The 27,573-nt window shown below is 42.4% G+C and overlaps 1 protein-coding gene across 3 annotated transcripts in view; it reads left to right on the forward strand.

Annotated features, from left to right (window-relative positions):
* Nucleotides 1–27,573, forward strand: part of RPTOR (regulatory associated protein of MTOR complex 1) — a 494,290-nt gene that overhangs the window by 375,385 nt on the left and 91,332 nt on the right. For all 3 annotated transcript variants that reach the window (XM_056867014.1, XM_056867015.1, XM_056867017.1), the window contains exons 14-20: nt 4,395–4,469; nt 5,563–5,628; nt 5,824–6,015; nt 6,288–6,428; nt 10,486–10,603; nt 12,127–12,267; nt 16,279–16,437. In XM_056867014.1, the coding sequence (XP_056722992.1) occupies nt 4,395–4,469; nt 5,563–5,628; nt 5,824–6,015; nt 6,288–6,428; nt 10,486–10,603; nt 12,127–12,267; nt 16,279–16,437 (892 nt within the window). The remainder of the gene's footprint in view (nt 1–4,394; nt 4,470–5,562; nt 5,629–5,823; nt 6,016–6,287; nt 6,429–10,485; nt 10,604–12,126; nt 12,268–16,278; nt 16,438–27,573) is intronic.

Consider the following 27,573-nt stretch of genomic DNA (forward strand, 5'->3'; position numbering starts at 1 on the left):
GATTGACTCTATATAGGAAGCCACCGCCCTCAATTTGCAAGATCTGAGCAAGGCTGTTAAGGATAGGGCACTTTGGAGGACATTGATTCATAGGGTCTCCATGAGTCAGAAACGACTTGACGGCACTTCACACACACACACTGTCAGCCAGGGCATCCATTCGGGCCCCTGATAAGCATATGTTTAGTATCAAAGCCACTTCCTTTCCCGTGGGAAGTTGAGGAAGACCGGAGGCAGCGATCTCCACTTCAAAGTAAGCCTTCCAATGGTAAAACTGCTATCTGCTCTCGAGGTGACAAATACTCTTCCTTTGATGTAACTTACCCTTTCATGTCCTACCAATGATGTAACCAAATGTATTGTATGTTCCCTATAAAGATGCCCTGTATTCCCCATACCTGAATTCTGAGCTTAAGTTCGTTAGACCTACTGACCCGTTAGCTTTTCTTAATAAATCTTTAAACTCTCTGCAACGTCTGGAGTAAAGTTTTATTGCTGAGACGCAATGGGGTACTGAAGCCTCTCTCTCTCTCTCTCTCTCTCACACACACACACACACACACACACTTGCTTCACCTAGCAATCTATCCAGGAGATGTGACTGGGAGGCTCCTGAGTTTCATATCGTTGGCCCTTTTAGCCATTCTATACAAGATTACTGTCTAAACAAGGCTATCTATATACATTTCTGCTGTCTCCGCAGAGACTTGACTGGGCAGCTATAGATGCATTTTGTTCACTGAAGGCAAGCCTGCTCTTGTTTCCTTAGCCTTGTTTCTCTTCAGCTGATTTTCCCAGATTCTGCTTTTTGATCTCCGATGCTGACCAATATCTGCTGTCATTTGACTCCACGTTAGTTTCCTTAATAGTTTCCCTGTCCTTGTTGCAGTCTTAGCCCTGTCCCTCTCCTTGAATTCTTTAGTTCCTTTCTATCTGCCCATTTTTATCCTGCCTGCTTTTCTCTTGTCCCAACCCCATCACTGCCATGGTTTAACACTGTGCTTTTGTGAGATGTTCAGCTTTAGCATGTAATTTAGCAAATTATATGTAGCTGCTGAACATGGCATAGATCTTCCTTTTAGACAGATTTGTGATGTTGTTTTAGGTCAGAGTTTATCAAAGCAGATATAGACTATAAAGAAGTGATCCCACTTCTTTATAGTCTATATCCTACCAATGCAGCCTATCTAACTACCATTTAGGAGACCATGGGTTATACATGTCCCAGAACGTATGTGTGGTTGTTGTTTTTAATTAACACCTGTGCCCTCCCTTAATTTTTTTCATAGTTCTCAAACAGCTGATCTTTTGGAGTCCTTTCCATTGAAGAATATAATTTAAATGGGTTAGGTTGAGAATGGGTGGTCTTAGCTGGTGGGGGCCATGCACTATGAGACATCAGTTCACCCAGCTGCCCTGGTTGCCTGTTGACAGAGTTGTCAGTTGACAGCCAGAAAGAGGACAAAAGAGGAAGACAGGAAAGGGGTCTAGCAAAGACAGCAGGAAGAATTTGGGGAGGTTCCTGTAATCCAAACTGGACCCAGAGAAGGAGAAGTTAGTTTATTACATGGTTCCAGAAAAGAATAATGCAAAACCTTGTAGTCTGTATATACCAGTGTGGATCTCGGTAGGAATATCTCAAAATAAAATTATGAAATCAGAGCGAGAAAGTGATTGTAAACGCAAACAAATAACCTTATGGTATACAATATTTAAAAATAAAAAAATAAAGAACCTACACTAAGCACCAGAGAACTGATTCCCTAAGCGTTTTCACACACCCCAACAAGAGGGCACAATTTATTAGAGGGGAAAAGGATGAATTTGGGAAGTTTAGGGAAGGAGCTATGCAGAGGAATGCAAAAGCAAACCACCTCTGTAAGTCTCTTGCCTTGAAATCCCTACAAGGTTGCCATAAGTCAGCTGTGACTTGACAGCACTTTACACATACACACACAGGGAAGGTGGCACAAGCCCTTATGTCAAGAGCTTGAGGTCTGGAGAAGTCCATGGATTGACACAGCAGAGGTCCAAGGAGCAGAGTGAGGAGCCGGCAAAGCAGAGAGAAAAAGCCTGCAGAGCACAGTGGGGTTCTTAGAAGAAAGCCAGAGTTCTGACCAGCAATGATCCGGACCTCTGAGGAACAATTTGCTGGGTCTTGGGGGCTTCTTTTATGGACAGAAGGACCCCCATCCCAGTGGGGGTTTGACCATCCTGACTTTGGATTGGGCCAAGATAAGAAGTTTAAATCTTACTGGCAGGTTTAAAGTTAACTGCTGTCATACTTTGGCGGGAAAAATTTGGGAAATTAACTTGATTAGGCTATTGTCAGATGAATCTTCATGGGCAAAAAGACCTGGGTGAGGCAAAAATGACTGATGATATTAAGGGTGGACAGCAACTTGATGCCTTAAGTGTTTTCCCTGATTAAGTAATGATCTTAAGTGGCTTTCTGGACTGAGTCATTGATCTTGGGCCTGGGCAGACACTTCCAGGGACATTCAGTAATATCCTTAGTGTTGAAATGTCCTTTATTCTTGAGCAAAATACGCCATGGAGCTGGGGGAGATTGCACTTAATCCGTTTTGATTCCAGCAACAACCTTCCTCTTTCCATGGGAATCTCCAGTATCATGGCTGAACCCCAGTGCCTTTTTGAGATTCCCCAAGTTTCAGATCCCCTGGCACTTAGGCTCTAAACGGGGGTGCCTATTAAAACAACTAAGTCTAAAATAAAAGGGGACCCTGCTATATAAGGGGTCTCGGCTGGAGGAGAGAGCAGAGCCCTCACACTCCCTCTCCCCAAGTTTTATTTGGAGGCAAGATTCTTCCCACAATCATAGTTGGTGATCAACAACATGCCCTTTCCAGAAGTTCACACCCCCAGCTATCATTGTGGTGACTGTCATATACCTCTCTCTATTACTGGGTTTCAAAGTCTCTCCATCCACCCGCCCACAGTTGGGCAACTTTGAAAGTGTCACTTCCCCCCTCCCCCCCCATATGCCAGTTGAGTTGAGGATGAGAGGCTGCCTCCATAACTGGAAATGATCAGATTCTACAAGTGTCATTTTTGTCCACCTCTCCCCTCATGTATGTATGGCCTTGAGGTTAGTAGAAACATCCATATGCCATTGTGCAGATTTTCTGATCCATACTGGAGGCCATATTCAGAATTATATATATGATGCTATCTAATTAGAACTTTGAATACTTCACATTAAAACCCAAAATTTTACAATCTGAACTGCCAGTCTACAATCTTATAGTGAACAAAATAATGTAAGTACTCTACAGCGCTGTTCTGGTTTTGATGTAGTAAATGAAATGTCAATTCACTGGACACCAACCCTAGCATGAGGAATTGTTGCCAGTGATATTCATGGTGAGATAGCTACTCTATCCTGGTGGAAGAAAGTCCCATAATAGTGGCAGAGAAATAATGGAACAGGTTGAATATTGGAAAGCAGTAAGGCAGAGCAGATAAGCTTGTCTGCTTTTAAGGCTTATTTGTACAACTAGAGTGGTTAGAAATTTGCTGGAAGCCAAATTCTACAATTCATGGCTTTATCACAGTCATGCAAGAAATTGGGTTCCTGTGTTTGCTTCCTATGGGGGCAGGATTGGAAATCTGCATAGCACCAGAACACATATATCATTTAGACTACTTGTATATGAATTATCAGGAGATATTGGGTTCTTTAAGCAGAGGCTTATCATTTATCCAAGGGAAATTTCCCAATCATATTCTGCAAGCAGAAAGGAATGCCAGTGCCAAATAAGCCACCTGGCTCCCAAGGCAGTTTCTGGAAAGGAAGAGCTTGTCAACATTTTAAAATCTTTCCTTTCTTTCTCCCCATAGTTTTCTGCATTTTAGAGTTTAAAAGTCACTAGAGGAGGAATAGAAGGACTCTGAGGTTTTTGTCTGTTAGAAAAGACCTACAGTTATGAAGTACGTAGGACAGCGCTCTTGTTCTACACCTGGCTTGCGGGTGGCTGTTCTCCCAGTTCCATTGCTGAGGCTGAATGAGCAAGAGCTGAACCATTCTCTGCAGATGTGGCTTGCTGATAATTGCTTCCAAGGACTCTCCAAACACACACACAGTTGCAGAACTGAATGAGCAGCTTGTGGAATCGGCCATGGTCTTTCGGCTCCTTGGGCAGGGAGCAGCTATCCTATCTGTGCTTCTATAACACAAATCTTGACTAGTATTGGCCATTGTCCTGGCAAAGATATTGTTTTAGGGTTTGTTTTCTTTCTTTGATCAATTGAAAATTGGTTTGGGAGGAGAAAAAAATTGCTATGACATGAAATATTCATAAATCATCTAGAGGCATAAAAGAAATTCTCCTCAGGTTATTGTACTCATTTCCCCCCCTCCCCTCATTTTTCAGTCATGCCAAGCCGACCTTGTGAAGGACAACGGTCACAAATATTTCCTTTCTGTTTTGGCAGATCCCTACATGCCGGTAAGGACAAATAATCCTTTTCCCTCCCTCTTCAAATTACGTTCAGAACTAGCTTGCTCTATCTTGGCTGTGCTGCTGCTATGAGACAAGTTACACTGCTGGTTTTGTAGATGGAGAGAGATTCTTATTATGTAGATGTAACATACAACTGTCCTATTGAAGAGTGGACTGGGGGAGTGGAGTTACAGTGCATTAGGTGAGCCAAAGAGATTTAAAATGTCTAAATTATTTTTATGTAATCAAAGTATTTTCTGCACAAACATTCTTTTACTCAGTATTTATTTCTCCTTGCAAAGGAGGCCACATAAGTGGACTGAGAGGTTATTTATTGTCAGTGGATTGTGTAACAACCTATTCCATCTGGAAAAAGCAATTGTTCACATTTATCCAATAAATATTCTTAAGTCTGAAAAAAATGATACACAAAGACATTCTTTTCTTCTTCACTATACTGCATTTGTGAGCAGGAACTATTGGGGCAACTGATCTCTCCATTCGTTTTTAAAACCTTCCACTTAAGGGAAAAATCTAGCAAAGTACAAAATAATTTCCCATCTCTCCTTACTGCATATGAAACACAGTAACCTTGGGGAAATGCTTATATAGTTTTTTTATTTCTTTGAAACACAAAGCAACCATATTGTTAGCTTGTTGACATCTATCAAGATAGAAACAGCAAAAAAAAAACAACCAAAATTCTCTTAGAGAAGGATAGAAAAACCTATGAAGAGTTTTCCTTTTTGTTTTTCTGACAAAGCTGTGCTGTGTGCACATGTGCTGGCACAGGTTTTGGTGTGTGACTGAAATTGTTATTTAAAACAGCTCTTTCCTGCCTTACTTGATAATGCTTGAAGAACCAATTGAATTAATCCAAGCACAGCCATAGTGTGATTTTCATGGCCATTGTCCCCATTTTCATTAAGTAGCAACAAAATTCAGACAAGCCTGAATGTTCTCAGAGTCTTCCAAAGACAGAGGAACAAATTCTTCCAAGAAAGATAGCATCAGTTTTTTTTTAAATTTGCCTTGCAGCATCCATATGTTGTTATCTTGAAGTCTTAAAGATAAATTCTTCTTGTGCATGTGTTTTAAGGCTGAACATAGGACAATGACAGCTTTCATCTTGGCCGTGATTGTGAACAACTACAATACAGGACAGGTGAGTTCCAAAGAAGAAAGGGATGATTGCCTCTGCCTCTGACTTCATGGATAATCTTGATTTATTTTTAAAAGTTGCGTACCACTGGCCTAAGCCAATGTACCGTATTTGTGTTCTCCCATTGGATCATTTCCCTAGGTTTTGATATAGTGGCATGCTGTTTGTTTCAATACTGTTCACTGCCCTTTGTTGTAGGAAGCCTGTCTTCAAGGGAACTTGATTGCCATTTGCCTGGAGCAGTTGAATGATCCACATCCTCTTTTGCGCCAGTGGGTGGCGATTTGCTTGGGACGTATCTGGCAGAATTTTGACTCTGCAAGGTGGTGTGGTGTGAGAGATAGTGCCCATGAAAAACTCTACAGTCTTCTGTCTGATCCAATCCCAGAGGTAACCTTGCTAGATTTGTGAATAACAACCCACTGGAAAGAATGGAGCCATTGTTTGACTGCTCTGCCAAAGGCAGATTCACTTACAACATTGCCTAAACTGTGCCTAGCTAAAAAAAAAAAAGTCTTTAATTTAGAAGTCCTTCCCAATGTAACGGGTATAGGTTTTTTGCACTGGCACACCAACACACACAAGTGAGACTGAAGAGGGCAGCAGAAAGGACATGCTAAAAGGTTGAGCTGGGACCTAGATGAACCGTGTTTCTCTTGCAGGTTCGCTGCGCTGCAGTCTTTGCCCTTGGCACCTTTGTCGGCAATTCAGCTGAGCGGACTGACCATTCTACCACCATCGATCACAATGTTGCAATGATGCTGGCCCAGCTCATCAACGATGGAAGCCCCATGGTCCGAAAGGTATAGAAAAGGATGGGGAGGGGTAGGTTTATGCAGCTGACCCCTCCCCATCAGACTAGCCTGTACTGATTTAGATGGCTGGATGGTCAAATTTGGTGTAAGGCAATTTTGTCTGTTCTTATGAGCAACTCAGACTATGCCTTGGCAATTTGTGCATAGATTTTATTTTTCCCTGGAAAGTAGCGCATAAACATGTCATGATACTTGAACAAACGAATAACTTTTATAATGTTGTTATACATAATTTAGGGTTCCCAGATGTCTCGTATTTTAAAGGCTAGCTTCTTATTCCAGAAGTTGATGGCTGCTCCTTACTCCAGACAGTGAAGCTTCAAAGAGTGTACCACATTTCAAAAATATGCTACTTTTGATGTTACTATCTGACAGCATTAGGCAGTGAAGGAAAACATGACATGTCTGGAAGGCTACTCTGTAGGGCCTTCCTTGTGGGATGCATGAGGATGAACATGAATATCTTCTGTAGATGTGGTTGATTGTAATGGCTAAATGGCATCAAGTTTGCTTTGTCATCTACACTTGGCCTATATTCCTGATGCATTTTTATAGCTGCCTGTGCAGTGAGGTTGGACCTGTTTGCATTCTCCTCTTGCAAATTAAATCCTCATGAGGTTAAATGACTAATGAAAACCTTCCTCTTCTGCCCCAGCATAGCCAGTTCTCATTGGTTTTTTCTTGCTTTAATCCCTTGCCTTCAGTAGAACAGTAGAACTGCCAGTAAAAGTTTTTTTTTTTTTTTTTCATTTTCTTTTTAGCATGTGGTGCTTTTTAGTTTTCAGGTGCCATTTTGTGAATTTTAAAAATAATTTGTTCTCCGAAAACAAAATTATTTTCTGTAACAGAGATCTTGCCTTTCTTATTCCTGCCCCCTCCCCACTATCTCAGGGAAGTTCATGTGTCCTTGAAAGGGTTACTGGGCCAGCTGCCTGTTGGCTGAGTGTGTGTCATCAGGGCTCTTGCACTCCTGCAGGTTAGATCGGCCCTCTGTTCATCAGTGATTTTTTTCTGAATGGCAAGTCCCGTCGTGTCGATCATTCTGTCTCTCCGTTTCCCGGGAGGTTTACATAAATGTCAGTTTCTGCCTGGCATTGTGTTTTTTTTGCCTGAAAATTAACATTATGCTGCTGTCCCTCTTCTAAAGGAGATATAAGATTAAGCTCAGCACGCAGAGCGTGATTTAGGAGAATACTGGCTGTGGGGGGGCGGGGGTAGCAGTCCTTGAGATGAGGTCACAAACTTCATGGGTACTCTTTCCATCATGACTTCTGAGGGCTGTCACTCCGAAATACTAAATGGCATTTCTCGTTTGTCCTGAACATCAAGATGCTACATTTTGCCCAGTGGGTTCTAGACATGAGGGTTTTTTTTTTTATCAATGTGGCATTTCATTTGCTGTACAGTATGGGAGATCCCACTTGAGATGCTAAAGGGCATTGTATAACAAAACAGTGAAAGATGAGACATTAAAAAAAATATTTTGGACCCTGCAGGGTATCCACCACTGGAAAGTGCATGTCTGAATGTTGCTGAATGCCAAAGGAAAAATATATCTGTCAGGAGGAAGCTGTCAAGCTTGTTATGTCACTGCTTTCTTTTTGAATCCCCTGAAGAAAAACAAGAGACAAGGAAATGAGATTAGCCATGCTGGCCTCTGCCTCCAGAATGTACTCACTTTGGAGGCTGTGTCATTACTTCCTCAGGAAACATTCTGTCTGTGTAATGCTCTTCTGTTTATCACTGTTTTGGTACCAGCGTCTTACATTACAAGCTATGAAAGTAAATATGAAATATTAATTTGTTACTGGAAACATGAAGTGTCTGGCAGCCCTCTGGGAGGAAAAGGGGATTGGATATGCAAGGGCAAAAGGAAAGCAGGACAGTTCACTTCAGCAAAGAGCTTTGCCGTAAACTATAGTTGGAAAAGGGGGCTGAAATAGTAGATTGGGCTTAGTCAACTGAAGGCTGCATCTTCTGACCTCCCATTTATAGATCAATGGCACAGTAACCACTTGCCTAGCACTCGGGCACAGTGCCTCGAGCCCACGACTTACGTTCTGTTTCAGACAAAATGCATTTCAGTTTTTCTGATCCCTGTTTGTGCAAATAGGACTTCAGCAGCACAGCCATTAGCTGAACTTCAGGTTTGCTTCCTTTCTTCGAGCTGCGTCACCCGGTACAGGCAGATCTGCAGTTTGTGGAGTATATCACGATGTTTCTGTCAGGCACTCAGACTCGCTGTAGAACAGGTAGACAAATCTTCAGACTGCAGATTGCAGGCTCCTTTGTCATGCAGGAGTCTTGCCCTTTAGTATGATTCATTATGCCCTGCAAAGTGCAGAAGGGAGGGGCCTGTGGACAGGAGAGGAATGTGTCCATTTCCGTACTCCATGTGACAGTACATCAGTTTGACAATATTGGGCTGAATCAAAGAATAAAGGGAGCTTGGCTAAGAATAAAAGGCTTTTGTTGCAAAGAATTCGTTTTAGAGTCAAACGCTCCAGCTTTCTTCAGATCTTCACACTAAAGTGAAGGAAAAATCAATGCTTCACCAAGCCAAATATAAAAAACTGCCCTCATCCCCTCTCTAGGTGACAGATAGGTATTAATTTTGTCAGAAGGCTGGTTTCGCAGGGACTTGATTCTCTTGGCTTATTTTTTTTTGAAGATGCTTAGAAAGGGGTGTTATCTGCCACAATATTCCAAAAGAGAAGACATTTGTTAAGCAGTGCGGTTTTCTTTGTGCAAGAAAAGGAGTGAGGAAGAAGTATATGCTGTTGGTGCCTTAAGAGGAAATGTGCACAGCCCAATGCATCTGTACAGAGTACAATGAACTGAGAACAGAAGCACATTTGTAGCGTTATTCCTCAGCATAGAAATGCTCTTGGTCTTGCTGAGTTGAGTAAAAAATGTGTAGGTCTGATCTTGGAATTCAGACTCGATATTATTGCAGAAATCCATTCCACATCTGTCCCGCAGGGAGGGTTCATAGTTCAGTGGGAGAACACATGGTTTGCATTCAAAAGGTCACAGGACCAGTATCTCACATCATCTCAGACTTATGTACCTGCTGCCTGAGACCCTTTAAGATCTCTGCATGACACCATCTTGTAAGGCAGAGCAGACAGATCTTCCATTTAGAGTGGAAATTATTGCAGAAATCCTTTCCTTGACTGCCTTTGTCTTGAAATGTAGCTCTTCAAAGAAATAAGGGATTCTAACCTTTGCTCTAAAGGAAGATTTGGGTCTCAATTCTTATGTAAAAGCATTCATCTATATCAGTGCATTGCAACGAATCCAAAATATCTGTCTGTTTTTGCTTATAGATATTTGAGGGGGGGGGGGACCACAAGAATCAGTCTACAAACATTCCCATGGAGTCCATTACACAGGATCCTTGAAAGGGTATTATTTGCAGGTTAAGGAAATAAGACTGACAGATAAGTCCCAAACATTGACACAACTCCATCAGTAGTCTAGAAATTTTTATTTCATAATGCATTTTGAATTTGGGATTCATCATTATAGATGACTTAAGCTTCACAAACTTGAAGATAGAGTAGAGGAAGAGTTGCTCTCTCCCTATGCCTCCCCCTCCTCCATGCACGCTAGAATAATTTTATATTAAAGTTACATTGAGTTTGTTCTGAGCTTGTAAGCATTTTAGTAAATAAAGGTTGTGAAATTGCACTCCAAACCAGCTTAGGAACGCTTAAATATTAATTGTGTGCCCAGAGTCTGAACCTTTCTCAGTATGGATAGATGGTACCAGTGAGTCTTATTTTTAAAACGTAAACTCCTTGTTCAAAAACCACTTGTCCATGGTGCAGTTGCTTTAGATAACATGAAAATCACAGCATTTCAGCAAATAACATTCCTCAGACTTTGACTTTCAATGCTGGATATCCCATGTTCTGCTCTCTGAGACACGAGGCACCCACTGATAGAAATGTTTCCCAACTTTTGCAGAGATGGGAGTTCCTTGCAGTTGCACACACGGTGATCAAAGGTCTAATTTTTTTCCTCCTCTGCTTCTCCACAGGAGCTGGTGGTGGCGTTAAGTCACCTCGTGGTCCAGTATGAAAGCAATTTCTGCACTGTTGCCTTGCAATTTATGGAAGAAGAAAAGAACTATGCACCACCTTCTCCTGCTGCTCCAGGTGCTGTTACATTTTCTTTGTGGTCAAAGAAAGTTTGAGAAGTTTATTCTATGGGCGGGGGGGTATTGCATGGTTGATAATATTGGCAAAAATCTGATAGAGTCTGCATTTTCCGGTGTTATGACATTTTATCTCCAGTATGAAAAGAGTGAAATTCCTTTGTGTTTCACTGCAAGAGTCATTAAGAGTGAACTTTTCTCTTGACTGTAACATGGCTTCCCCAGGCCATGGCTTTGTCAAGATAGCATGGTGATGTGTATAAAGTTGTTACCTGTGCTAAAATAAGAGCTGCTATAAAGAGTTGTTGTTTTCTCTTCCAACCCTGCTCTTGGGAGATGACAGATGAGAAAACGCCAGGCTGTACAGAGAATCTGTAGCTCTCAAAGTCTGTTTCTGTCTACAGTTCAAAAGTGAGGGCTTTACATTATTTTCTATCACTTCTTCATTTTATTTCTTCATCTTGCGCATTTTGTTTCATTTTAGAAATGAAAAAATTCTTAGACAAATTGTTGCTGGCCTTTTATTTTATTAAATGTCATCTTAAATATTGAACAACCTAAGTAATCTCTGGAGACACTGTCAGACCATTTAGATGAAAGTACAATTGTTTCCCTGAAATAAGAAATTTAATTACTCCTTTTTATGAAGAAGTGAAGTACATTAAAATATGAAAACCTATCCCACCTCCACCTTCCTTGCCTTTTTAAAAAAAGGATTTTGGCTGTAGATAATAATCTCTACTGGTTACACCACAACTATATTCACTCAAAATTCCAAGGTACTCTGTAAGGAAAACACACAAGGAAAAATTATCTCCACCATTCCAAATGCACCTATTTCTGATGTAAAATAGGAACACTTTTGAACGGTACAACTACTTGAATCCATAGGATGGTTATGGGGAAAGGGAAATAGGTAGAACAGTTGAATTTGCAGGAATTTTGTGCTTAGAATCCTTAGGCTTTATGGACCTTTTATTGTAGAAGCTGCATCTACCATCACACAGCATCACCAGTCACTCTGCTGCATTCAATTAACTGAGACTTGCATGGGGGCTGTCACATGAGGCCCATTACAATTCACAGAGGTGACAAAACAGTGCTTGGTAAATTCTGCCCCTCTGTCTTAAGTGAGCAGGTACAAACAGTGTCTTAGATTCAGAGGTCATTGTAAGTGGGTGTCTCCTCCATGAAGTCCCCTTAATGCTAAGTGCCCAAGAGAGAGTTAAAGGGGGAGACTCTTCATGCCAGTCCATTTCTGGCCTGACTAAGCCTAGTCCTTGTTTTGGTTTGAAATCCAGGCTGTAATCATGCTATGGAAATGTAGAAAGTAGCCGTCCTTTGCGTGAAGATGATGAGGGAGGAATTAACTTACCACATCTTGTTCAGTTCTCTAGTGAGTTGGTGTGATGCTGTTATTTTATGCCACTTTTATTTTTTTAACTATTGTTGCCTGTCACAGTGAAGGAGCTGCTTTTGATTTTTTTTGTCTGTGTGGGTAATAGTTAAATATTGCCTCTACAGAAGGTGGAAGTCTGACTCCAGTGCGGGACAGTCCATGTACACCAAGACTTCGTTCTGTCAGCTCCTATGGGAATATCCGAGCAGTCACCACAGCAAGGAACTTGAATAAGTCTCTGCAGAACCTCAGTTTGAATGAAGAATGTAAGATGGCTTTTCAGGATTTTCTTTCGTGTTTTCCTCTAACTTGTTATTTCTTTATTTATTTGAGTAAAGTTTAGCTGAAGGGCTGCGGCCAACCAAAGCCATAGTGAGACAATTCATTATTTAAACAGCAGAGTAAACAACATCCGCTAAACACTGCTGGTTTGCCATGGTGTTTTCAGCCTCTTCCAAGAAGACATATTAGCATTGGTTCTTGTAGGTGATCCGGGCTGTGTAACCGTGGTCTTGGAATTTTCTTTCCTGACGTTTCGCCAGCAACTGGCAGGCATCTTCAGAGTAGTAACACTGAAGGACAGTGTCTCTCAGTGTCAAGGGTGTAGGAAGAGTAATATATAGTCAGAAAGGGGTTGGGTTTGAGCTGAGTATTGTCCTGCAAAAGTATTGTCCTGTAAGTATCAAGATAATGTGCTAATGAGGGTATGGTGTGTTAATATGGAACCATTGTATCCTGAAGTGATCTGTTAATGTGTGTAATCCAAAACTAATCTGTATGGCTATTGTTGAATGTTGTCTTTGTCTGGAGGTTTTTCAGGGCAGGAAGCCAAGCCTTATTCATTCTTAAACTCTCCTCTTTTCTGTTAAAGTTGTGCTGATGTTTATGAATTTCAATGGCTTCTCTGTGCAATCTGACAAAATAGTTGGTAGAATTGTCCAGTCTTTCAGTGTCTTGGAATAAGACCCTGTGTCCTGTTTGTGTCAGTCCATGTTCAGCCACTGCTGATTTCTCAGGTTGGCCAAGTCTGCAGTATCTTTCATGTTCTTTTATCCTTGTTTGTATGCTGCGTTTTGTGGTCCCGATGTAAACTTCTCCACAGCTGCAAGGTATACGATATACTCCTGCAGAGGTGAGGGGGTCTCTTTTGTCTTTTGCTGATCGTAGCATTTGTTGTATTTTCTTGGTGGGTTTAAACACTGTTTGTAGGTTATGTTTTTTCAAAAGTTTCTCCATCCTATCAGTGACTCCTTTAATAAATGGCAAGAATACCTTTCCTATGGGAGACTGTTTTTCTTGAGTTTTCTGATTTTTGTTTGGTTCAATGGCCCTTCTGATTTCATTCTTGGAGTAGCCGTTTGCTAGCAGTGCGTGATTTAGATGGTTAGTTTCTTCCTTGAGAAACTGTGGTTCACAGATCCGTCTTGCACGGTCCATTAATGTTTTGATTATTCCTCTTTTCTGTCGGGGGTGGTGGTTGGAGTTTTTGTGTAAGTAGCGATCTGTGTGAGTTGGTTTCCGGTAGACCTTGTGACCTAACTGAAGGTTTGATTTACGGATGACAAGGGTATCAAGAAATGGGAGTTTACCCTCAATTTCCTTTTCCATGGTAAACTGAATGTTTGGATGGATATTATTAGACCACGGTTACACAGCCCGGATAACCTACAAGAACCAATGAACTCTGACCGTGAAAGCCTTCGACAACATATTAGCATGTTTGTTCACTAAATTCTCGCCTCAGATTTTCTTCCAGCTCTCCTAAAGGTCATCTCCTGCTTTTTTCAATCTTTCTTACAGGTCTTTCCCTGGATGTATCTCCTCTCCAAATGTTCTCTAATTTCTCATTCCCAGCCAGATTTTTTTCTCAGGCCATTTTCAGATCTATCTTAATCTGAAAAGACAATGTAGGAGTGGCCATCCCTCAACCAGAAACTGGTTACTGGGGTACCCTACAATAAAATCTAAAAACATTATAGTCAAACATCAATAATAAAATGAAAATAGAACCCCTATTACATAAAATGGCAGAACAGCAAAAATAAATAAATAAAATTAAAAACCAGCAAAATTAGCAGATAGTAAAAAGAAATATTCCATAGCTTCTATTCCCCCCCCCCCCCCAAAGCCAGGAAATAAACACACACCCTCACTATGGAAATATTTTTCCTGGCACTAGCAACTCAATAAATTTGGCACCAGACGAGTGTCGGAGGGGAGGGCTCAACAATGACTTCACCTTGGGAAGAGCAGATCTCCACAAGTGGACAAGAGTCTGTGGGAAAAGGTGATCCTTATATATATCTTGGACCCAAGCCATATATGGTTTTAAATGTAAATATCAGCACTTTGAATTAGGCCTGGAAGCGAATAGGCAGCCAGTGGAATGGTGTTAAAACTGCATAGATGAGGTCTCTGTAACTGATGCCAGGCAGCAATCTAATAGCTTTAAGATGCACAATTTGAAACTTGTGAACCATTTTCAAAGTCAGCCTGATGAAGAGCTCATTATAGTAATCTAATGTGAATGTTATTAGTGGGTGGCTAACCATGAACAATCCATTCTCTCTAGGAAGGGCCACAGGTGGCATACCAGCCAACGCTCATTAAAGGTGCTCTCTCTGTGTTGTAGAAGAGATCAGTGCCTCCATCCTGATCTAGCAGCATCCCCAAGCTATGAGCCTGTCCCTTTGGGGAAAGTACAACCCAATGCAGAACAGGCCAGCCATTCAATACCAGACTGGTTACATTATACCAACAGGACCTCCAGTTTATCTTGATTACATTTTTGTTTATTGGTCTTCACCCAGCCCTTTACTGTCTCCTGGCAGTGGTCCTGACCATCTCTGGTCTCACCTGATTCAGCTGAAACAAACAGAGTTGCACATCCATTGATGGATGTGACTCCAAAGCCCCAGATGACCTCTCCCAGCAGTTTCGTGTAGTTGTTAAATTACATGGGGGACAAGAGGGATCCCTGTGAAACCCAATAGCCACAAACAGTAGTCTCCTGGCTCCATCTTCTGGAGCCAGTCAGCCAAATACAAAAGGAACCACCAGGGCATGGTGCCTGAAATTCATGTATCAGCCAACTATTCCAGAAGAATACCATGGTCAGTGATATCGAAAGCTGCTGAGAGATCCAGGAGAATTCAGCAGGGTTGTACTTCTGTCCCTCTCCCAGTAAAGGCTATATACCAGAATTGCCAGCTTTCAAATACAAGGCCAAAGCTTGGTTGGAAAAGTGGTTATTTTCCTGCAAGATGACTGGCACTACCCTTCCCTTAAAGAAACATTTATTATCTCCTGGCTGCAGCTAGTCCTCCATCTAGCTTTAATCAGCCAAGATAGGCAAGGGTCAAGCACTAACTATGTTGGTTGGACTCTTCCAAGCAATTTGATCATCTCCTCTGGCTCCAGTAACTGAAAGTCATCCAAGCAGCTGTGATTAGACTGCGCTTTGATACCATTCTGAGATTGAATTATTAAACTCATAGAATCTTTTGTGTCAAATGTGAGTGACTTCCTCTGCAAAATATTTTGCAAAAATGTCAAGCAAGCTACAAAATGTTGCAAGGCATTTATTTGCATCTCCTACATCCTTCTACATTGTTCATGTGTCTCATATTCTTGTCTGCACATTCCCACATTGCAAAAATGTGTGTATAGGTCATTTAGCTACACATTTTCAGAACATAAGACAAAACAGCACTGAACACATGAACACACGAAGCTGCCTTATACTGAATTAGACCCTTGGTCCATCAAAGTCGGTATTGTCTACTCAGACCGGCAGCAGCTCTCCAGGGTCTCAGGAAGAGGTCTTTCACATCACCTTCTTGCCTAGTTCCTTTAACTGGAGATGCGGGGGATTGAACCTGGGACCTTCTGCATTCCAAGCAGATGCTCTACCACTGAGTCTGGAATGCAGACTTTATTTTTAACCATTATTCTGCATTTTCTGCTGTGAGAGAGAATCTGGAAGGTATCAAATACTAGCTGAACATTATTCCGTAATATCTGCCAAGGTGAAAATTCATGATCCTAGCCAACAAAAGTACCTAAAGCCATTTTCCTCAAGGATGTGTGTGTGTGTACATCTCAGCAGTTTTTATAAGCTGCTGAAGCATAAATGTTTTGCACTGAGAGAACATGGAAACTTTTGATTGTTCTCCCAAGGGTGGCAAAGACCATAATGTGTGTGCATTGCTACTTCTATGTGTGGCCCTCACAAGCTTGTTTCTTTCAATGCTGTTGTGCTTGTTGTTCTTTAATAGCGGGGAGCTCCGTTGCCTTTTCTCCTGGGAACCTGAGCACCAGCAGCAGTGCCAGCAGCACTTTGGGCAGCCCTGAGAATGAAGAGTATATCCTGTCTTTTGAGACCATTGACAAAATGAGAAGAGTCAGCTCCTACTCCTCACTGAATTCACTAATAGGTGAGCCTGAATGTTTCCAAGGCACCCTGTCCCTCTAGTTAGCAGAGCAGGAAAGCTTTGAGAAGTAGCTTCAGGCAGACCTCTTTCTAATGGCAATGCCCACTAATGTGAGTAAACAGCACTTCTGAGAAAGGAAATCAGAGTTTACATGAGGTTTTTTGAGAAGAAATGGGGGAGGAGGGTGTAGAACAATGACACAGCTACAGTTATGTGAAGGCATGTTTATTTTTGATAGGGAATTAATCATGTTTTGCTCCTTAGCAGACAGGGGATAAGAAGTTAACATTGAGTGGACATATACAGCTACTTCCAGCATTCTAGAAAACAGCCTAGGCTAAGCCAGTTCTATAATCCATGGTCTTGATAAAATGCATTGTTGATAACTGACTTTTGTATTGTTTATACCAGGAGTTCCCAAACCGTGCTCCATGGAGCACTTGGTGCTCCACAAAACATCTAGTGCTCCATGAAGAGAGTGGAAAGAAAAATTATACTGTAATTTGATTTAGTATATAGGTGCTAGGTGAAAATTAGTGCTCCATGAAGAATTTCTCTCCTGAAAAGTGCTCCATGACTCAAAAAGTTTGGGAACCACTGGTCTATACTATATTGTGATGTTTGTCCAATTCAGCTTCTGTCTTACTCTTTCCCTAGAGTTTTGGAGCCTGTTAAGTCTAGGAAGTGAGCCACAATCATGTAGGCGCATCTTAATTATTAAGCCAGTTAAAGTGCCTGCCAAAAGGGGGATGTGGAATTAGAGACATAGAGTACTAGATTTATTTTCCTTCTTTCTGCTCTATACCCCAGCTCCTTCTCCCATTTCCATCCTGCTTACCCCTACAGCCCTCTTGGTGTTTCAGGTCCCACTCTGGGGCAGGACAAGCAGCCACAAAATTAGAGCTGCTACTTCACTTGCACCAGAAAGGAGGCGCAAGGCAGTGGAAGTTTGAGAGGTGGGCAGGGAGGGGGTGAAACAGGTCCTGAACTAGCACCAGGAAAGGTTTCCTCTTTTCACTGACATGGCCTTTAATGGGGAAGCACACCAGAACATTCAGGTGAAGAAAGGCAAGTGTCATGGGCCTCCTTGTGAGGCAAAGAGGCTGAAGAGAAGGGGGCAGCTGGGCAGCTAATACTGAAGGAAGCAGTTGAGACACCTCCAGTAGCCTCCTTTAATGTACAGGAGGAGCCTGAAGACCCTGAGTCATGCTGTTCATGCTAGGAGACAGCCCTGTCTTCTGATTTGGACTTGGACCCTGAACCCTCCTCCCCGGAGCCTGCTGCTGAACCAGAACCAAGCCCTGAACTGCCTCACCCCCATTGCAGCACTCACCCCTGTAACTGGGCACAGCACCTTTAATTACAGGTAGCCAGCTCCTGGAAGGGCGGAGGCTGTATCTCCACCTCCTTATAGCCATGAAGAGGGGCCATGGTAGAGTACCTGCTTGGCACGCAGAAGGTCCCAGGTTCAATCCCCTGCATCTCCAGTTAAAGGGACTAGGCGAGTAGGTGATGGGAAAGACCTCTGCTCGAGACCCTGGAGAGCCATGAAGAGGGGCCATGGCTCAGTAGTAGAGTACCTGCTTGGCACGCAGAAGGTCCCAGGTTCAATCCCCAGCATCTCGAGGTAAAGGGACTAGGCGAGTAGGTGATGGGAAAGACCTCTACCTGAGACCCTGGAGAGCCGCTGCCGGTTTGAGTAGACAATACTGACTTTGATGGACCCAGGGTTTGATTCAGTATAAGGCAGGCTTCATGTGTTCATGTATTATTTAAGGCCTTAGTTCACCTTCAGCCTTGGCTAGGACAACATTCATGATACACTGTTGGCTCCAGCTGTGGTAACTTGATTCCTGCCTCGAGTCCTGGACCTTGGCCTCAAGCAGGACAACAAGATCTGCTGTTTCAGGTGCTCCAGTATATTTCCATCCCCGTCAACATTTGAGCAAGATCATGGAGTTTCCTGGGCTGGTGTGCTGTCCTCCACTGTGCATTTAGCAGGATCTGAAGGACTCCGAGCAATTCTGTACAGATTTACTCCAGTCTAAGCCCATTGAAATGAATGGACTTAGACTGGAGTAGCTCTCCTTAGAATGACGCTGTCATTCATTCATACATTGCTGGCCCATCTAGCTTGCATTATAGCAAGCTATAAACTAAGGAACTGGGAGTGGTGCCACTCCCTCATCTCTAAGCTTCACTGCACTTTGTCAAGACACTGTCTCACTGATGTGAGCAAGGGCCAAAGCTCCCCAACTCCTTATCCCAGAGCAGACTACACTCTATTGCAAGAGAGGAATGGTTGCAGTGGAGAAAAAAATTGGTTTCCGTATGGCACATTTTGAGTCCTGGTTATGGCATCCTTCTATATGAGTTTTTGAGGAAGAGAGAATTGCTTTTGAAGCATTAGATACTAAAATTGCTTCCAAGGTGAACAATTTGTGAAGGGCTTGGGGGCTTAGTGGGCCCAAAATGTTTTCCGTAATGTTTGCCTTTTTGTGCCTGCTCGGTGTTGCTCACAGCCCTCTCAGTAGCTGCTCCATTACTGCTTCCTAGCCCTCTCCCATGTTCCTGGGCTCTGTGACCCCAACTAATCAGGGATCAGATTGTGAATGTGGTATTATATCACCATCTAGCCAATCACATTTGGCTATGTGATTACATCACAAAACCAATTCTGAATGAGCAGGGACTTACACTTGTGTACAGCTCCGTCCACTGCACGATTGCTCAAGAGAATGACACATTTTACAGGGGGATGAAACATGTTCTCCGTTTCATCTCTGCCCTATTAGGATATCTCAGTGCCTCAGTGTTTCCTTCTGTGAAGTAGAATTTCCCATTGCCTTCTACTGGAGTAAATAGCTGCGTATCTAATGGTTTACAGGTGTCTTAAAAGTTTTAGAGTACAGCTGAAATGAGTTAGATATGAATCAAAGAAACTGAAAATACAAGAGCTCCAGTGCCTTCCTCATTCATATTCAGTCAGGAAGAGCTCGTATCCAGCTGTAAACGACATAGCTTATGGAAGTGTTTAAAATTCATAACTTACACAGAATCCCATTAGTTTCAGCATTTACCGCTTTAAAGCCAGGAGTTTTCTTCCTTCTCATGATTTCTCCTCCCCCCTCCCTTTTTCAAAACTGTCTCTTCCAGTCTTTTGCTATATTCCAAAGGAAATGGTTTGAAGAGCTTGAGTTTGGGCCATCCTTCATTTGGGATGCTTGCACTTGAGTTTACCTGCACATTTAGTTATACAGCTGAATCTGCCACCTCCAGCCCATTCTCTCGTTTAAATTTCTCCCTGCTGACCAGGAACAGGAAACTCACTGAGGACCAAAGTCCATAATATGAATTTCATGAGTGGAAGGGTCAGAGACCTTTTATGTATAATTGACATGAACTTTGTATGGATACTGTGGAATCCTAGGCAAGTGCTGATGGAAGTTGCATTCTGTGAGATACCATTCATGTCGTTTGCAATGTAAATGTCACATTCGAAGCAGACTGTGAGCTCCCTAGGTGCCAAGCGAAGCCTAGAGGAAACTGGCCAGGGGCATGAGTCATTCAGCGATGAGAAGGCAAGTAGCAAATATGGGTTCCAGGTAGTCAGGGCTGGGTCAGATAGTTCAGGCTATTAGCTTGTTCCCAGGAACGCTGGGGTGCAGATGGGGGAGAAGAGGTCTGAATGCAGCTGAGCATCTAAGGAGCAAAGCAGGCCTGCCTGCGTAAACGCCTCCCCAGTGCTGAAAGCTAGCATGGACTGAAAGACTCATAGCCTTGGTCTGAAGCCTTGCACTCTGGTATTGTGAGGCAATCTCCAGGTGTGTCTTCTGTCTGCTCTGCAGAGAGCAAACAGGGAAGTAGGGGGCCTGAATGATCAGTGAGGTGACAAAGCTTCAGATTTTGGTTTCCTGCTTGAATTAAATGAATACCTAGAGCTATGTCCTCATTCTCTGCATGTTCTGCAGATTGCTTTCCCTTAGATTGTTCCTTGGGCTAGCCTGGAGTCTGCAGGATTTCTGATTCATAGAAGCTGCTGATTCATAGAAGCTCCCCTCACCCCAGCTCCACTGCTACTGCCTGAGAATCACTCTCTGAGGCATCTAGGGCATGACAGTGAGGACATGATCAACTATTAAGATTTATATTTGTTTAGGCATGACAGTGAAAGCCATAGTTCACCAATGTACACATCAGCTTGCTTTCCAGTGGCACTTCTGATTGATGGGGAAGAATTCTGTTAAGTGGATCTTCCATTGTTCCTCATGCTTAATAAAGAGAAATAAACTTCTGGGACATACGAGGGACTCACTCATAAAAAATAAAATCTACGTAAACTTAATCTGCATTAAATTAACAAATAATAACATTCTGGCTTTTGTATCCCAGGTTTCTTTGCTTGCCCAAGGTGCAAAGTTCAGTCTCTGGCATTTCCATTTAAAGGACCTCAGGTAGCAGGACTGGAGTAGACCTAAGTCCGAGTAGACATTGGAGAGCAGCTGCCAATCAGAGTAGAAAGTGCTGGGATAGACAGTGCTTCATATACTGAACTGGTTTCTGTAGATCTCAGTAGTTCCCTAGGCTAGCTAGTGTCAAATTCTGAGGATCCTGGTTCAAGTCTCAAGAATTCTGTGTATGTGTATTGAACTCCTGGCATCTCCAATTAAAAGGTTCTCAGATAGCAAACGTGGGGGAAACGTCGTTCACATGCCTTGGAGAGCCACTGCTGGTCAGAGCAGATAATGCTGGAACAGATAGACCAATGGTCTAACTCAGTATAAGATAGGTTCATTTTTTCTAACCCCAGTTGTAGTATCTTAGTGTAGAAGCCTTTTTTCTCAATGGCAGAATGTTTTATTATCATGTCTTGTTATGTACCTCCATTCCACAAAAGGTGCAACAGCAAAGGATTTAAATCCTTTGCATACTCTATGTCAGGCTTCAGCAACACGTTGCGTTCCTGGTATAAAGGACTTTACTCCAGACGATGCAGTGAGTTAAAAGTTTTATTCAGAAAGTCAGCGAGTTCAGCAAGTCATAGAAACTTAAGGCTAGAATACAGGCATGGGGAAATATCGGTACATATATAGGGTAATTCAATGGGGTTGATTAGGTTTTAGAAACAAAGAAACAATACAGAAGTTAACTACCGGTAAAGACTTTAGACAAAGCATACAGGAAATAAACGCGTGCATTAACTGGCTGATCTTCCCGAGCTCCCGGCTTTGTTTTTGCGGGACCAGGTATCAGATCAGCGATTACTCGGGCTGGTCTCCATAGAGTTGCAGATCTTGGGCAGGAGACCGGGTGCAAACGGGGGGGAGCGGAGTGCACAAAAAACTCCATTTTGTCCGTGGGGGAAACCCTAGGTTAGGAGGAATAAAGAGAATCCAGGAAACATGTTTTTCTTGAGGTCTGAAAATCTATTTTACAAGCTATATACTATGTTCTCATAAATGTTGTCCTGAACTCAGGGTTAGAGAAAAATTTCATTGTAGCCCCCTTGCAAGCATCCAGATTTTACCAGTATAATCCTTCTCCTGCCTAGACAATATTATAGTAATACCATAAATGTGTCAGGCTCTAAGGAGGCATTTTGGTTACTAAATATTTGCAGGTTCAATAGTATTTTGTGCTTAGATGCCATACAACTACCTTTTTCTTGCATATCCAAATGGTAGTTGGATCCCATTATTAGTCCAGTCTCGTCTTAAACTTGCCGGGTGTTTTTTCTTCTGCATTTATGCTAATATGATTATTCAAGTACAATGTTGTTTATTTAGGAAATTAGTGTTCTGAAGCTTCCAGTATCCAGCAAGCTTGGGATCTGAGTGATTTGTATGGGAAGCAGAAGCCTATAGCACGTGTCACGTAGGAATCCACCTGAAGGACTATTAGTACATACTGATATTTACAGAAAAATGTCACTGTGCAGTAAGTGAAGGTATGGTGTTCGTAAGGTTGGCAGTGAGAAAAGATAGAAGATGAGGAAGTAAGAACACTGACAAAAGAGGAAGATGTTGCAGTGCTTTAAAAATAAAAGCACAAATGAGATGTGGGATGATTTTTAACACATACGAATTCAGAATCTGCAATTGTATATCTGTGGGTTATATACCCAGCAAGTTGGTAAAATATGCATGATAGAAAAGAGCAAACTTACTAATGTGGTAAGGTAATATAGAAGCTGTATGTGTGGGTGGCTGAAGGATTGAAAAGAGGTTTATTTTCATAGATTGTATTGGGGATGTGAATTGCCATGTACCACTGCTACCAGTAATTATGCTTGGCACCAGTAACTTCTCTGTGTGTTTTTGTAAATCAGATGTGAAATAGTCTTTGCCCAGAGCGCTCACACTCTAGGTCCGGTGGGTAGAACAGAGGGGAACATGAGATGTATTTCTGAACCAATGTAAGGAGGGGTACTCTTTGGAATCTGGGAATATCACAGTACCAAGTAACACAAACAACAAAGAATGTCAGAGTAGTAAGAATGTCATAGTGTGCAGGAGTGCAAGAGAATGATGGACGATTCAGGACAAGAGGAACCTTAGCAATATATATTCTCCTCCTCCTTGTCACAATGAGTAAGAAAGCTGCCATGGCCATGATAGCGTATTATGAAAGCCCCATTGCATTTAACTCTTTTCATTTTTCTTCTAACACTGGGCAGTTTTTCTGTTTTCCCTGATTCCCCTGCCATGTACTATCATGTACGTCTTTGGGTCAGTCTTCAGTGAGTTGACAGTGCTGCATCTGGAGATAGTGTTGTTGAGTTCCTGTAGTTTCCTGAACAGTCTTAAGAGGTGTGAGGAAGAAAAATTCCTGATTGAAGCCAGGGAAGTCTAACTGCCTTAACGTTTGTGTGCCATTCAGCTATGCCCTTTCAGTGGTCTGGCTGCTGAGGCTGAAAGATGTAAACCACTTATTCTGCCATAATAGCGACTGTTAAATTGAATGAAGGGCTGTGTGTGTGTCTGAATAAAAACTAAAAACCATCAGTGAAGAAAGGCAAATTTACTTCATATGTTCATTGCTAAAAGGAGTCATTTTGCAAATATCTGTGCTGCAAGGTCCATTTAACCAGTTTTGAATTGGCCCTGCTAATTACAGCGCTGTCATTTTAGATGAACTTCTAGCATATGCACTCTTGCCTTGTGCTTTATTTCTGCATCTTGTGAGGGGGGTGTTTATCATTACAGCAGAAATAGAGCAACTGTTCCCTCCCGCTGCTGGTATTTCCTTTCATCGGTACAGTGACTCAGGTGGTTCAAACTTGACAAGAAGCTGTCTTGAATGCATCACTCATGTTGAATCAGTGCTGTGAGCAATCCTTTCATTAAAACAAAAAAAGAGTAAAATAATTTATGTGGATGTCACTTTCCAATAGTTGTTCTAATGTATCTACAATCCTTTATAGAAATCTCTTCCATTCTCTTTAGTTGGTGAGCAAGTGAGGTACTGCAGTGCTGAATTCCTTTTACTTGCCTGGGTTTCCCCCTCTGTCCCCAACAAGAGAAGAAAATGTTAGTCTATGTGTTAGGTCAGGATCTCAAAATAGTGAAAGATACTTTCTCTCTACCTCGTCGTTCATGAGCTTTAAAAGGAATCTCAAACAGTTAAGATTTCCCAGCAGTCTTTATGTAATCTTCTGCATTGAACCAAGAGCACAGGAGGCAGAATGCTGCTCAGGGAAAAGAGGGCTGTGGAGAGCTCTCCTGGTATTGCAAACTGCCTGACGCATTGACAGCTGGCATCTTCCTGACTTTCATCATTTTTGCCTGCTGCTATCCTTGAATCTTCCAGAGTGAAAATGCCAAATGTCAAGCCAGTTAAATAATCTCATATCCCTGCCATTGACCATGTTCAGTCCAAGTACTGTGGGCTTGGAATATTGGCCAAAGTCATCACCAAATACCCAGACCAGTATGAAGAAGAGGAAGAAGAAGAATTGGTCTTTATATGCCAGCTTTCTCTACCATTTAAGGAAGAATCAAACCAGTTTACAATCTCCTTCCCTTCCCCTCCCCACAACAGACACCTGTGAGGTAGGTGGGACTGAGAGAGTGTGACTAGTCCAAGGTCCCCCAGCTGGCTTCCTGTGTAGGAGTGGGGAAACAAATCCAGTTCACCTGATTAGCCTCCACCACTTATGTGGAGGAGTGGGGAATCAAACCCAGTTCTCCAGATCAGAGTCCACCACTCCAAACCACCGTTCTTAACCACTACACCGTGCTGGCTCTAGTACTAGTAGTCTGGTGTTTATTTTCCCAACAATTGCTGGTTGGCCTAGTTTGTGTTTTCCATGTCATTTTGGGCCTATGATTGATTAGTGACAGATAGGGGGATGCTTATGTTTGGTGCGGGAGGCATGAAGTAACTCATATACTGTCTTAACACTAACTGTGCCTGGGGTAGCCACGGTAGTTTGGTATTGGTAAGGCCATAGGGAACTATAACCCCCAAACCCTACTTTGTAACAATCATAGGTTGTTTCCTTCCCAAGGATTAGTTTTCCCAGGCAAACCAAGTGGCCCTGATCATCTGTACTCTGCTTAGGACTCCCCACCCCCACCCCCCAGCCAGAGTATAGTCACAACTTTTAACTTCCTTTAGTTTTTGATATTGAGTGTCTATTCAAGGTCAACTTCCTATGTTACTTTTTCCTACACAGAGATAAATTTCAGCATAGAGAAAATGTAATGATGTGATCTACACAAATTGAAATTAGTTGACAAAAACTGCTACAGTAAGATTATGAGCTTTTGGCTCTTCACTGTTTTTTCAAGTTGACCATGTGATCAATAACTGAGATATCATTTCTTGTGGGTAGAGTTCAGAGCTGTCTACAGAAACACAGCAACATGTTCATGACACAAGATACCCAGCAAGGGAGTGTGGCTAAGTACATTTGAACTGGCCCAAGGGACCCATGTTACACTGATCTTATGAGTTGCCAAGGACAATTCAGAGTGCAGGCCTTGGCCTATCTGAAGGAAAGCCTTCATAAGGCTGGGGAAGGAACATAACGGAAATCACCCAAGGAGACCTGTTGGAGGGTGTTGTCACCATCAGAGGTTCACCAGATGACAACCAGGATTGTATCTTCCAACTTGCTCTCAAGGGAACTTTGCAGCTAACTCTTTATATACCATTATGAAGGTAAAAACTGGTGTCTTTGGGAGGACTTCTTGTATATACGAGCTAAGGTGACCAGACCTGAAGTGCTGGAAATAATATATTTTGCAGATGAGATTATATGTTTCACTGCTGTATATTGTGCTGTTTGTTGTGTAATAGTTTTATTAATTTAAACAGGTTTTGATTAATTTTATTGTACATTTGTATGATATTTTAATTTTAGTAAGTCTGAAGATTTGGTAGGGGGCAGAGTTTAAACTGGGTGGGAGGGAATGCTTCACATGCAGATACCATAGTAACTCTGATAAGATATCCTCTGAATCTTACCTGTATTAACAATTCCAAGATCCTGTTTCCATGTCATGGTGGCAACAGGCAAAAAATTTACCCAGATAATTTTCAGTTGTTTATTTAAATCTTTACCACACTTTTGTCCCCAGACAGTGTACAGCAGGGGGGGACCTCTAAATAAATAAACCAGTAAACAACAAACAAAACAACAAACAAACATCTGTATCTTGGGCAGGTGCCGGATTTATTGGCTGGCTCATTTAAAGACATAGGCCTAATGGCCCTTCAGCTCATGCTTTCCACACCCAAGCTTTGTAAGATTAAAACAAGAAAGGTGTCCTCAGCAAAGACGTTAGGCAGGTAGCAACGATACATGTTCCATTCAGGCACAGTTGCATTTAAATGTATTCACTACAGGCCCAGCCAGTATAAGCATTAACGCCCCAGCAGTTAATGAGACTGCCATAGTTGGATTTGGGGAGCGGGGGGAGAGGCTTAGACATCAAGCTTCATGAGATCAGTCAGTTCAAACCCACACGCTCATCTTAAATCAGTTCCCTCTGAAGTCCAGCCATGATTCAAAATTGCCTAATTTTTGGTCCCACCATGCTGCCTCCATTTCCAAAAGTTACTAAGGGGAATTGGCAGCAAGGGGGACGACGACTCTGAATTGATATAGGCCTTGACGCTGCCACACATACTCAGGGCTTTGTCCACAAAGAAGGCTAATCATGGCTATTAGTAAAAATGGATACTAGTCATGATGCATACCTATTATCTCCAGGATCAGAGGTAAAAAGTAAAGGTCCCCTGTGCAAGCACCGGGTCATTCCTGACCCATGAGGTGATGTCACATCCCGATGTTTATTAGGCAGACTTTGTTTACAGGGTGGTTTGCCAGTGCCTTCCCCAGTCATTTTACCTTTACCCCCAGCAAGCTGGGTACTCATTTGACCGACCTCAGAAGGATGGAAGGCTGAGTCATCCTTGAGCCGCTACCTGAATCCAACTTCTGTTAGGATCAAACTCAGGTCGTGAGCAGAGCTTGGACTGCAGTACTGCAGCTTACAACTCTGCGCCACGGGGCTCCTAGGATCAGAGGAGCATGCCTATTATATTAGGTGCTTTGGAACACAGGCAGGACAATGCTGTTGCAGTTATCTTGTTTGTGGGCTTCCTAGAAGCACCTGGTTGGCCACTGTGAGAACAGACTGATGGACTTAATGAACCTTGGTCTGATCCAGCACGGCCTTATGTTCATATGTTCTATGTCACAGATACTAGGAAGCAAGGAAAATGTAGCTCCTGTCCTTCCCAGTGTTGGTGGATGTTGCTGAGCCTGCTTACAATGATATCCATTGAAGCTCAGAAACTTTAGAGCTACGTTTCCCATGCTATCAAGAGTTCCTTGCTGCTCTTGTCCATGATCACAACAGTACCCTGGCCTTAAATCAGAGGCGTCCCATTGATGTGAGCCTTATTTGTGATACCTGAAACAAAGAGGCAGTATTTTATTGAAGGCCACCCAATCAGTTTTATGGCTCAGCAAGGCTTTGGGCTCTGGGTTTAAATGTGGAAAGTGTGTGTTTTTTTCCTACACTGGCTCTCCCACAATCTCAAATTAAGCAGACCACATTGTTTAAAAGGTCTTCACTGTACTAGACAGAAGAGCTTGTTTCAGCATTTGTTTCAACCTAACTGTCC

This window comes from Euleptes europaea, chromosome 1 (genome assembly GCF_029931775.1).
Source record: "Euleptes europaea isolate rEulEur1 chromosome 1, rEulEur1.hap1, whole genome shotgun sequence".
NCBI classification, from domain to species: Eukaryota; Metazoa; Chordata; class Lepidosauria; order Squamata; family Sphaerodactylidae; genus Euleptes; species Euleptes europaea.